Source organism: Pygocentrus nattereri, chromosome 9 (genome assembly GCF_015220715.1).
Source record: "Pygocentrus nattereri isolate fPygNat1 chromosome 9, fPygNat1.pri, whole genome shotgun sequence".
Taxonomy (NCBI): Eukaryota; Metazoa; Chordata; class Actinopteri; order Characiformes; family Serrasalmidae; genus Pygocentrus; species Pygocentrus nattereri.
Window position 1 is genome coordinate 32,554,828 of NC_051219.1, and position 13,548 is coordinate 32,568,375.

The 13,548-nt window shown below is 39.7% G+C and overlaps 1 protein-coding gene across 5 annotated transcripts; it reads left to right on the plus strand.

The window, feature by feature from the left end:
• Window positions 1-3,958: 3,958 nt before the first annotated feature.
• On the plus strand, window positions 3,959-13,305 carry zgc:153867 (uncharacterized protein LOC337226 homolog). Of its 5 annotated transcripts, none has more exons than XM_037541394.1 (7): window positions 3,959-4,226; window positions 7,598-7,625; window positions 9,680-9,823; window positions 10,021-10,194; window positions 10,440-10,517; window positions 10,753-10,795; window positions 12,736-13,305. In XM_037541394.1, exons 1-6 carry the CDS (start codon window positions 4,050-4,052, stop codon window positions 10,779-10,781), a joined length of 630 nt encoding a protein of 209 aa, XP_037397291.1. In that variant the 5' UTR covers window positions 3,959-4,049; the 3' UTR covers window positions 10,782-10,795; window positions 12,736-13,305. The 5 variants fall into 5 exon arrangements, with proteins under 5 accessions (XP_037397291.1, XP_037397289.1, XP_037397290.1 ...); XM_037541392.1 differs by lacking the exon at window positions 7,598-7,625 and adding an exon at window positions 7,362-7,389 and having other exon boundaries at window positions 3,961-4,226; XM_037541393.1 differs by lacking the exon at window positions 10,753-10,795 and having other exon boundaries at window positions 3,962-4,226.
• The last annotated feature ends 243 nt before the right edge of the window (window positions 13,306-13,548 follow it).

Sequence of the window (13,548 nt, forward strand, 5' to 3'; positions counted from 1 at the left end):
TTGGCTAATGTGATATAGAGGCAGCTGGAGGAGCCTCAGTTATTACCATGACACTGCGGAGTGAGGGGTGTAATGCCATTAAAAATAAATCAGCTGGTTTGATGATTTGGCATGGTAGGGGGATTTTGGAAGACATTTGTCGGGGCAGTTGCTATAATTCTATTATGTATTCTAAAGAGAACCTCAGAGGAACAATTGAGGCCCTTCCCCTAATTCAACATAATTCAATTTGTTTTCACCAAAGGCCTCAAAAAGGGGAAGGGCAAAACAGAAAGTTTACTTTTCCAATTGGAAAATCAGCAGCCATGGAGATCATTTCTGCTCTTCTGGTTAAAACACAGATGTTTAGGAACGCCTTTCAGGCAAGAAAGATGGTGTAGCCTTTGCTTTGCTGTTAGAAATACTGGCCAACCTGGGTTAAAGAACATAGCACATAGTTCTTATATATATACAGTTTTTGACATTATTTGAAAATGTCTGTTGCCCACAATAAATATCACAATTAATGGACCAATAGCAATGGCCCAGAATGACTTTGAAAAAATTCTGGTTTCATTGACTCACACTGAAATTAAAGTAGGTTTTTTGCTTTTTAAAATGATCAGTTTTTAGATATAAGGTTTTGCTCCAAAAGCAGCAATATAGATATATAATTATGGGACATATAACTTATAGGCATTTACATACTAATAATATGAGACATTACATATAGATTCATACAAGTGTTTTACATATATGGCAGATATTATTGCATATAGGCAATTATATAATAAATTTGGAACCTAAGTATATATAGGTACTTACACACACACACACACACACGCACACACAAACACACACACACACACACACACACACACACACACACACACACACACACACACACACACACACACATATATATATATATATATATATATATATATATATATATATATATATATATATATATATATATATATATATATATATATACATATATAAAATACAGATATGATGTGTATGACTCCATGTCCTAACTTTGTATAAAAACGTGTGTGTGTGTGTGTGTGTGCGTCTGTTTGTGTGTGTTTGGAGGGGGGTCTGGTCGGGGGGTTTAGGGGATTTGACTGGGAGATTTAGGGAACGTGAGGCCTAGAAATTAATCTATTTAATCGGTCTGAAGACGGGTGACTTCTCTGTCCGCTCGGCAGACTCCACTTTGCATAGCAGATACTTTTTAAAGCGTGCACGTGAGGCCTCTGTCGCCCTGCCCCCGCCTGCCCTCACACAGGACACAAAGATAATAGTCTCCAAGAAAAACCATTCTTTGAAGGTTTTATATCTGAATACTTTTCATTTGTTTTTGCTGTTATGGTTGTTGTTGTTGTTTTCATAACAGCCCTCTATAGTTAAAATGGTATTAATGTTTATAAACAGCACTCTGTGTTTACACTGGATTTAAACCGTTTGGGTGAGTTCAGGTAAAGCAGGACCTTCAGATCAGCAGCAGTGTGTCTTACTGCTTTGTCAGCCAGTGACAACAAACGTTAGTGTGCTAGTGCGGGATTTCTGTGAAATATGATTAAATATGTTTGATTGGTGTGACATCATATGTGTGACATCATCAGTGTGTGTGCAGCTGCATTTTTTAAATCAAACGCATCAAAAACGCCGAGGGTACGAATGATTGCGTAATAATTCGTACTCTAAAATGACGTCATAGTCTGTACCTACTAAGCAGCAGACGCAACATACGTGTCTTAATTTGATTGGCTGTCTAATAATAAAGCAGCAAACTGTCCCACTGAAGAGGAAAGTCGTGAGATGAAGGGGGTCCGAGGTGCAGATGAGCACTTTTCTGATAAAAGTCTCATACCTACATCACACACCACATACACACATCATACATCACCCACAGCTTCAGCTGGACTGTTGAAAAATCTGATTTTCTTATTATTTCTTTCTTATGTCAGCTCCACTCAGGCTGTCCCAGCGTCCCTCCTCAGTATATTTCAGCCCTAATTAACTGAAACTGATCTACTGAGTTTGGTTTGAGTGGTTTTGATGGTCTGTTTTCCGCTGAATGTCCCACTTTACCTGAACTCGCTCTGCTTTATAACGGCCCGCCGGCCAGAGAGCCGTTGGTCTCGCGCTGGGGTTCCACTGACGCCATTGTTCTGCAGCGCGAGACACAAACGGCGATTTCAAGGCCCATTGAGCGCGCGATGGATTGGGATTAAAATCCACCGAGGGGCGGAGAGGCTTCGATTAGTGCAACGCTAAGAGCAGCAAACCTCTCTGTCCCCCTGCTATCCTCACTGCGACCCCCACAACCAGAGCACTCATTTAAACCAGACGCTGAAGACGCTTTCAGCTTTTCTGTCTTCTTCTCCGCTTGAGCTGATGTTCCACTGTGCTGGCACCGAATCAGCTGATATGATGATGATGATGATGATGATTACCATTGTTGTTGTTATTGTTGTTGTTGTTGGTACTATTATCATTATTATCTCTAAGCCGAGATCTAGTGGTGTTAGGCCACAGTTTTTTGAGCGAATCTGTTAAAAATTTAGATGTAATATGCAAAATGAATGTAATTAATGTAATTAATGTAAACTGAAGCTGATTTCTTATTAAACCTTATGTTCTGAACTGGGACAAGCAGAGAAAGAGAAAACTCTGGACATTAAACAAATGCTGACATCTAGTGGTCACATTCGAATATTGCGTGACTGTTGTTTCAAACCCATCTTTTCCGAACATTTACTGTACAGGTGTAGTATAAGAATGGATCAAACATGTAATAAACATAAGGTTGGTATGTGTGTGAGAGAGAGAGAAAGAGAGATATTATATTTAAGCAAAAAAGGAAAAAAAATTGCATCTACACACATAAATGCACGTATAGTATATTTGTATTTATGTGATGCATTATGCTTGTATTTAATGTTTCACTGTTTAGATTCACTAAAGTCTTCATGATGTAATGATGAGTTTTGTAGTATGCACTTTTGTCAATATATTTTTAGCAAGTTGCTTTGTGACAATGTTGAATCAAATTAAGTAGTATGTGCTAACATTTACTGTGTTCACAGATTTTGCGCATCCCTCTACAGATCTCTGCAATGTTGATTTGCAATAAGTGCCTGAATTCAGATGTACTTGTGTAGTATTGTTTTATGTGATAATATGCATTTTGAACCATTGTAACATGTATATAGCATGCATAGTAGTGTGCATTTGTGGTAGGCAGTATGTATTTTTAGTGTAGTATGCAGTATGCATTTGCAGTATTAAGCTTGCATTTTTTAGAAGCAGGCATCCAGTTCCTATCACCACCACTATGAACAATCCTGACTTTGTTTACGTCTTAACTATTCAGGTGTAGCACAAATGTTGGTGTAATTTGTCTTTAAAGTGGCTGAATTTACTAATTATTGGAGGTATGCATGCTTTTGGATACATAGTGTACCAAATCATTGGTGTTGTGTTATCCAGAACATCAAAGGATGCAGAAGTAAAGACAGTAGAAGTCTCCACTTTTCCAAAAATGCAACTGGGTAAATATAGAGAGTCTATTAATATCTCCGGCTGGGGACTGTTCAGTCTCTCAAACTCGCATACCTACACCTACACACGGACACGATTCTGACTTATATATAAAAACAAGACGAGAGCCATGGAGAACGCACTCTGTGACAGCACTCCCACACATACTCGCTGTGCACATCACACACTCCTACACCTTTCACACACGCTGTCCTCCTCATCACTGATCTCGTCTGTCCAGTCTTCCTACCTGCCAGGCTCTCTCTATCTCTCTCTCTCTCTCTCTCTCTCTCTCTCTCTCTATCTATCTCCATCTCTCACTCACAGATACTCTCTAGCTATCTTTTCCTCTGACTCACTTTCGCGCTCTCTCTCTCTCTCTCTCTCTCTCTCTCTCTCTCAGGACACAGTGTATCTGACACAGATTCTCTCAGCATCCTGCTCACTCTCCTCCCTTACCAAACCAGAGCAGAACAAAGAGGAAAGCAACTATATTTGTTATCTAATTATTTGTGCACATGGCACCAAAAAGAGAACCATCCATCAAGAAATCTCCTTCAGGAGGAACGCTACCAAGGCTTGGACCTCCATTCCCTTGTCCTACCACCACACCAACGCCTCCTAAGCCAACTCCAGAGCTCAAGCCTCGGCTCCTGCGCCCCTCGGATTCTCCGTTTGACCCCAGCACACTGGAGGTAAGCGATGATTCCGAAACACCAAGGCTAAACATAATCTCATTTTAAAAATTTTAGCATATCTGCTCTGCAGTGTGAAACCCACACCTCCCATATTAGACTACAAATGAAGTTCATTCACAGGCCTGAGAGGTGGTAACCTTCATAGCAATATAACAAAGGCTGCAGGTCAGCAAGCCATTTGAATCTGTTCATATGTTCACTATGTGTCCAAAAGTTTGTAGACACCTGCTCATACAACATTTCTTCTGCAATCAAGAGTAATAATCAAAGGAGTTTGTCCTTCTGTGCTGAAGTAGTAGCATCCACTCTTCTGAGACAGCTATACACTAGAATTGGAGGGGGGAACTCCGGCCTTGGAGGGCAAGATTCCTGAACAATTCGATGATTTTGCTACTCATGTATGCCTGATTCAACTCCACAGCTAATTACCAGGTTTAGCTGATGTGCCAAAGCAGGAAATCATCATATTGTGTTGTTTCTTGGCCCTCAGTTCACCCACCCTGGCTCTAGATCAGTCAGGTCAAACTGGGGACCTTGGCCTGCGAGGACTGGAGTCCCATCAGGACTGGAGCACATGATGCATGTGCTCTAGATGTTGGAACATTGCTGTGAAAACTGGATTGTATTCAGATGCAAGAGCATTCCTTATGTTGGATGATTAGTTCTAGATCATAAACAATACTCCATGTCATCTCAAAGGTATTGGATGGAGCTCCATCAGTCTAGAAAAAGCAGTTGTGCTGCTCCATTGCCTGGTCCTGGGGGGCTTTATAACCCTCCAGCCAACACTTGGTGCTAGTCATCTTATGCTCATTGGCAGTGCTTGTCTATGGATACAACTATGTTTACCCTGTTGAACGCCTGTATCAGCAATAGAGCAATAGGTGCACCTTAAAGTTGACTAATTGCAAGGGGTGTCTGGATACTTTTGGACATATGAATTTTTTTTTTTTTTTTTTTTTTTTTTTACAATTATTGCCATTTTATATTAGAGCAGCAGCCTTTATTTTGAATAAAACATCAGAGCACTTCCTTGCAATCTTAATTATCCTCTCCAAGGGAAACAGAAATCTATGTCAACCCAGCCCCCAATCCTAGGGAGAATAGTAGTGCTATATGAAGATCTAGAAATAGGACACGGATAAGATGCAGTCTGATGAACACTATGCACCCTAAAACATTATGAACAGCATCCTCAAATGGCTTTTATCACTAAAGCATCCTATGCACCTTAAAACATTATGAACAGCACCATCAAATGGCCTTTATTACAAATGCCTGATCTTCATGATTTGTTTTCATTAAACTTGTACTCATATTTAAGAGAATTTCTTATTTAAATTAAAGAAACCTACAAGTGACATGAATTTCAATAACGTAGCATGATAGTATAGATATTATATTCTTATGCCATGTTGTGAAATATCTCTCTGATACCTCAAGCTAAATCGTATTACATGTGCATGTGTTTGCCTTCATTGTCATGCAAAACATAATGTATATATCATCAACATATATATATAGCATCAAAATTCATAATGTAGCATTCATTAATCCATTTTTCCATAGTGTCTGTAAACTACTGTAATGTCCAAACATCTAAGGGTGTGCCATATTCACTGCATACGGTAAATAGGCCGCAGCTACCATAGGTCTCCTTTCTTTAAAGGGCCCATATCATGGAAAATTTGCATTTTTTAAATAAAAGGCTTTATGTACTATGCTAATATTTTCAGAAACTTACTTTTCACTCCATACAGTCCATGTCTGGAATTTAAGCTGCAAAATAAGCCTATTTTGAATTTTAAAAATTTTGTGATGTCACAAAAAAACTATGCATTTCATTATATCCACTTCAGCCTTCAGCAACGTCTATCTATTGATGCTGACGTTATGAGGAGTCTTTCAGCTTGGTGTCTTTTTGAACGAGGGACAATGCAGAGCTGCCAAACATAACACAAGTCACTTACATAGAAGTCTAAAAAGCAAAAACAACCTGTTGAATTCTGCAAGATATTTGGGATATTTTGAAAATGGTCATGTGAGTTATGAGTGTTTTTGGTCGATTAACTCAAATAAATGTCACAGGTTTGACGTGTGCTTGTGTGGGAGGGGGTATTATATGCAAGCAGACGTAGGATATGGGCCCTTTAATACTTTGATTATTGGCGTTATGGTGTTTTTTTGCTTTGTTCATGAAATTCCAGAGCATATAAGTGCATTCAGCCTACATTTAGCATTTGGCAAACTTACAGAAGTGTAAGCAGTAGAAGGCACACGTAAGACAGTCAAATCTGATATGATTTATAATGTAGAAGACAAGATGTTTAACGAAGTGCAAACGTAACATACATTCAGGCATACCACTGATAATGTACTGGCTTATGAAAGCACGCAAACCTCGCCATGTCGGAATGAAGTACCGTACATAAAACGTCATGAAGCAGGAAGACAGATTCAAAAGTCATCCCGATCGACAGAAGGTGCTCTTTCCCCGTCACATTCACGTCCACTCTGTATAGCGATCTGCGTTGGCAGGCCCGCACTCCTCACTACTTATTCGCCGACGCAATTTGACTCTTCCCTCCCTGAACGCCAAATACTCCGTCAAGGCGCTTTCTACTCTTACACCCTCCTCCTGCTGCAGCTATGGTAACTTGGGCTTTTTTGTGTTTCGCTAACTGGAGAAACAGTTACACCTGAATTATTGTATTTATATTTTAGTGTTCAAATATCCCCTAACGTTACGCTCATTCCTTTATTAGCTAACGCTAGCTTACTTAGCTGTAGAGCCACTCTAGCGAAGCTAACAGGCGATACGGTTCGGTTAGCTTGGCGAGCTAGCTAACTTGGCTAGCTGACATACGTTTGTGAACGAATGTAGTTGATGTGTTTTAACTTAGCTGAATCATGTTTTGAGACCATGCAGTACATGTTTTATATAGACAGCAGTATGCACTAATACACGAAATGCTGCTAGCTGTCGGAGCTCAATAGCTAACTTGTCGTCCAAAGTTGACTTCTGTCGAAATATATCCGGCTTTTTGCTAGATTACAACGCTACAATACGTTGGTATTCGTTTTTGAGGTCTCTTGTTTCACCGTCTTCAATAACGCTTTGTCTTTAAACAGTCCGACTTCACAGAAGACCAGATCCTTGGTGAGTTTGTGTCAAGTGAAGACACTGCATGTCCTCTAGCCTTTCCCCATTTCGTAACGTAAACTTTGTGTAGTTTTCCTTCTCTCCATTTCCCCACATACATCACCTGCTTCTTGTCGCAGCTGTTATTCTGTCCTTTCAGCTCCTTCCTTTTTTTCCCTCACGTTTGTATTATTTCTCCTTCTGCTGCACCTATTTTGTCCTCCAGATTGAGTTTAACTTGGATCAGATTCATGGTGAGTGCTCTTAAAAGTTCAGCACATCGCCTCAGCTCAGGTAGAGACTTTGTAGTGCCTTCATTCGTCCTGATGAACGGTTTTTGTGTGCCTAAGCTGCTGTAACTTGGTTTGCATGCATTGTTTTGAGTCAAGTAGATGTCACAGACCGCTTACAGGAGTGTGCATGAAACATTAACAAGAATTACAAGAAATTGATCATGAAAATGATGGTGAGACATCAAAAGAACAGGGAAGTGGTCTGGTGGTACTTTTATAGTGTGCCTTCCAGCTGCGACATGCCAGGGTGTGTCTCACAGGAAGAAGGCTGTAATCTCGTCACTTTAGATTGTGCTCCGTTTCAATGAAATGGAGCAAAGTACAGCTTCACTCTCACAAATATCTCCCCAACCTAATCTGACTCTTTTTCTAGAATCACCAACAACCAGCAGAAGTTAAGAAATCATGTAATTATCTAGTGCTTGTTACTGCTACAAAAACAGTTTGGCTTTTTAGATGCTAAAACCATTCTGTTTTATTTCTTGCCTGGTTTGTTTAATCCGATATGGCTGGCATATTACTGTTCAGGCTCCTATTCTCTCCAGTACCTTATATGGTTAAAGAGCACATTTCTAGGCTGGAGGGGAGCAGCCACATTCCAGAGAGCAGGAAGCACAACAGAGTCAAGCTATTTATGGGAGGAGGGCCAGCCCAGTTAACGTCTGACTTTACAGCTCATTTACTGAGAGTTCAAACCAGTGCTGGGAGATTTTGCTCAAATTTAGTGTGATGATATTTTTGATATGTCATGGTGTCAGATGACATTTAAGTAATTTAGCATTAATAAAGTTAGTGAACCTAAGGTTCCTGAGTACTGGAACCCTGTGCTTAAAGATTATCTCACAAACCTGTCACAGCTTGTTTTGACTGCACTGTTTTGTTCTGCTTTCTTAAAGCGACCAAAGTTGGCCTTAGACAGTGTTGCAAGGGAGTGCATTTCTGGAAATTTAAGCAGCTTGATGCAATTTGAACTATTCTAGCAACAGTTTAAAGCACCAATGACATGCTTTGTACCTATGCCTTTAATCTGTCTGTATACTAGTATATGCTAATACTTGTATATGCTTATGCTAATAATTACTGTCATTGCTGTATAAAGTTATAGACAGTATCTTGCCCAGCACTAATGTTTCCTGTCCTTAATGTTTCATGTTGGTATTTTAACAACTGATGAACAATCCACTGGATTACTAGACAGAACTGAAATTTCAGTTGAGAAAGCTGTGATCCTGGTCAATATCAAAAATGATCTGGCATCTGCATAAGCCTCATGTTATCCATCAAATGGAGTTAAATGTTTTATCTGTGTATTTTGACCGATAATGTCACATGAGGCTAGAGCAATACATGGCAGTAATAAGCTATATGAGACCTTCCTTTTGTCATAATGTATGATTTGCTTCTTGATAACAAAAATAGATTTGTGATAAACAGGTCTAGTTTAAGGTGATTGGCAATTTTGCATAGTTTTTCTCCTTAACCCAAATGGAGTCAACCAGCGAAGACATATTTGACATCCAAAATTGGACTATATTTGGGTTGGGGCGGGGGGTGGCTTATAAATGTCATTTTAATTTTCCACTGAACTATCGCTTAAACGTTAATGGAAGTTTCAGGGGGTCACTTGATCTGTATTAGCTAATCTGAATAGAAAGTCCACAATACAGCAAGGGATGACATTAATATTGATTGCTGGTGCAGTGTTTCTTTGTCCTCCTTCAAGTTACACCTCAGGTGACAAACACCTGTTCCTATGACAGTGTTACTCACTTCTGTTAACTTGCATTCATGGAACGCATGCCTATGTTCCTGCTGTATTGTTACCATGTAGGCTAAACTCTTTTATAAAACTGGTCCTGCTTTCGTTTTTTTTTTTTTTTGTTTGTTTTTTTTTTTGCATGTTCTAGCACTCATCTCTTCTCACTCTTGTTTTTTTCTTCCTCTCATAGCCTCACACAGACACTATTTAACATGAGCATTCCTGTCGCTTATTGTGTGTAATTCTCTTTCTACAGAATTCAAAGAGGCCTTCCTCCTGTTTGACCGGACGGGTGATGGGAAGATCAGCTATAGTCAGTGTGGGGACGTGATGCGGGCTCTCGGCCAGAACCCTGTCAATGCTGAAGTGCTTAAGGTTCTAGGCAACCCAAAAGCTGAGGGTATGAATCATAACTGATCATGGGATAAGGCACAGAAATCTGTGCTGTGGAAAAATGAAATGATAAATTTATTTTCTTGCACATACAGATGAAGTATGAGCTGCAAGGTTTTATGTTGAGCTGACAATTACTTTAACTCGGAACAGCTGCATGAATCCCATTCAGAGATTCTAATTCCTATTTGCATCTGCATCCAGAGATGAACCATAAAATGCTGGACTTCGAGCAGTTCCTGCCCATGTTCCAAGCCATTGCTAAAAATAAAGACCAGGGCTCCTTTGAGGACTTTGTAGAGGGACTGCGGGTCTTTGACAAAGAGGGCAACGGAACAGTCATGGGTGCTGAGCTGCGCCATGTTCTCACCACGCTGGGTAAGCCAACTTCTCTCCAGAGATGGTATTTATAACCCTCTCCCACATATCCAGGGCACTGTCAGAATGAAGCACCACGAGTAGGTATAGTTGTAAGTGCAGTGATGCCAGCTGACAGTCTTTTCCAGGGTGTGTTTATATTTGCATATTGTAAGCTGTATTTTCTTTGATACAATCATAGTATTGTAATGCCCTTTGAAATATTTGAGAAAATAAAAATAAAGTCTGTGTTTATTTTGTTTTAGGGGAAAAGATGACAGAGGATGAGGTAGAAACGCTTCTGGCTGGACATGAGGATGCCAATGGCTGCATCAATTATGAAGGTATGCAGATGGGTGAAACTCAGTCAAGTATGCAGTTAGCCTTGCCTTATGTAACTGTAAACTGTTCTCACCACAGAAGGAGTTGCATGTCCCATTCTGTGTTATATTATGTGCTGTGTGAATGATGTTGTGCATTAATGGATGCTGAAGAAGAATGCCTATTTAAATACTTGAAATGATACCGAATGACTCATGAGGGGGGGGAAATGCCATAACTCTTGCTGGTCTTCCACAGCTTTTGTTCGTCACATCATGTCTGGCTGAGAGCTGTCTTGGGAGTACGTCCTTCTTCTACAGTCAACACGTATACCATATGAAGCTACAATCCAGACTCATATTCCTTTATATGGGCACACATGCCTGCACAGCATACTCCCTCCTACTGCTGTTTCACCACTGCAGCTATTTGGAAATGAAATTTGATATTGTAATCCCTCAGATAGGATCCAGTTTCGTTCAATTATTAATTCATTTGAAATGGATATTTATTGCTTATTTTGCTGTGAGGCATGGCGTGTCTGTAGTTGGAGAGTCTGATTAGAACTGGTGTTAGTGTGGAGGTTTTGACTCATTGTTGGACACTCATGTTTCTGCAGCAGCAGCAGCAGCTCTCTCTGGCCCTTGGCTGCAGCATGCTCTCTGCGACTGGCCCAGCAATGTGATGGCCACATGGGCATGGCTGGTTTAGAGGCACAGGGGTGATTGCACTGCTGTGAATGTGGTTTACAACATGTGAACAATTATCAAGTAGGTTCCAGACTAACTCTAATAGGTTGATTTGTCTTTTTTTGGAGACATTTGTTAAGGAAATACTTCAGCGATTTACAGCGTATACACAGAGCATCTGATATCTGTAGTAGAATTAGCTGGTGATAGCTGTCAGGATTTTGGGAGTTTAATTCTGATTGGCTACTCGCACATCCATGTGTGCACACTTACATGTAGCTGTTTTTTGTTTGTTTATCATTCAATGCAAGGCAAATTACAAGCAGATAATTGCTCTTCGGCCGTGACTGCTTTCAGAAGCAAGATTGGACTTTCTCAGTTTTTTCCATCTCAGGACTCACTTATTTCTCACTAGAAGGCATGAAGGCCCACAGGTTTTACTAATATTGTTTATAGTTTGAAAACATTTTGCATTTTTATATATATATATATATATATATATATATATATATATATATATATATATATATATATATATATATATATACACACACACACATATAATTTTCATGATCAGTATGGCCCAAGTGTGGTCCGTGGCCCAGTGGTTTAGAAACCCTGGTTCAGTATATCTTCAAAAGCTATTCATGAGCTTTTAAATGAACTTTTCTCGTACGTTTGCCAGTGAGAGAATCTCCTGCCTCTACACGTCACACTAAAACAGCGGTCTGTGATTTAGTTATTTTGCATGTCGGTCAGATGGCCCTGTCCTCTCAAAGTAGGCAAGTGTGAAACGCATCAAGCTTTCTGACAGTAGGATTGAGAAATAAGAATCAGAAATAAGATCGTCAGTAGTTGTCTGTAAAAATCAGCCACATCCTACAGATGTGGGTGATTGAGATTAGGTATTATAAACGCTGGAGTTTTCCTTGAATGTGTCATCTTGTAGATATTAAGTCAAAGTCATTGACAGGTTAACAGGCATCTATTTTGTTGATGCTTTTGAAGCAGTGCAGTCACTTCTTTTACTAACCAACCAGTGGCAGTGAGTTACTATTTGCTGCTCTTATTCTTTTTTTTCCTGATGAACGCTGATTCATAGCTGGGCTGTACAAGTTTTCTCTACTGTTCTCCTATCTGTCGCCACTCTTGGCCTGTAGTTGAGGAAAACCTGGACGAGCTTCTCTAATTTTCTCTTGAATCCTAGACCTGGTCAACCTCTTAAGCTCTGGCTGAATAGAAGATGATCGCTCTCGCTGTCCCCTGGCACAGATGAGGATTACTGGGGCAAATCCCATCTGTAGCAAGCCACACAAGCCAAACAGCACTGAGAAAATGTAGGACAGGTCAATTGGGTAATTAATGAATCAAAGAGCCATGGTGATGCCTAAAAGTATTTTTCTGTGTACTAGATCCTTTTCATCAATTAATTATATTTTATTAATTAATTTAGAATAGAGTCTGAGTCTGTGTGGCATGCTGGAGGTGGGCCCCCTAGTCTATTTTCAGTGTTTGTGTTCTTACTTTTCTTTTTTTTTTCTTTTGCTTACAGAACTTGTGCGGATGGTCATGAATGGTTGAAGATAAAGAAAACAACAAATTGTCTGTCTCATTTATGTGTGTGTTTTCTGTTACACATCTTTTTCCATTCCTTTTGTTCATGCATTCCTCCTCTTTTGCTTATCCATTCTGGTCCCCCTCCTCCCATTTACACTCATTTGGTTTTTATTTTCAGAAGTGCCTTTATCTTCCCCTGTTAAGATCCCATGTGACCTCCTCACTAGTCTTCACACTGTCCAGTGACATTAAAAACCCTGTAGCTGCATGAAGGAGGGCTCTTGTGTGCTGGCACTATCTGCAATAAAACCTCTTGATGCAGCACTTTGTCATGTTTGTAACACCACCAGTATATCCAGTCAGTCCTCAGGCCCTACAGAGGTGGACAGTGCTTTAGCAGGAACAGCTGCAACAAAGCAACCTCACTTTACCTACACATAATGGTAACAGTGTTATGCAGAAAATGTTAACATCCAAACTAAAGAATTGTTTCAGAAATGTACTGTTTTCAGTTTTGGTTCTCCTTTTTATGTTTAGACCTCAAAATAAAAATGTTTTAAAATGACTTTTGATTATATTGTAATGGCTTATTTTTTTTGTCTTGCTTATTTCTCATGCATGTTACTTAAAGTATGGAGAGATGTGGCCTATATCTTTTGGTGAGGGGTGTACAAAGTGCAATGTTTATGGTGGGCTAAGAGGAAAATTAATAATATACAAGCAAGAATGTAGGGAAGATTTAAATGACATTCTACTGTATTTTGTAACTAGAGCAAGTTGCATATGTATGCTTGTTCTCTCATTGGCT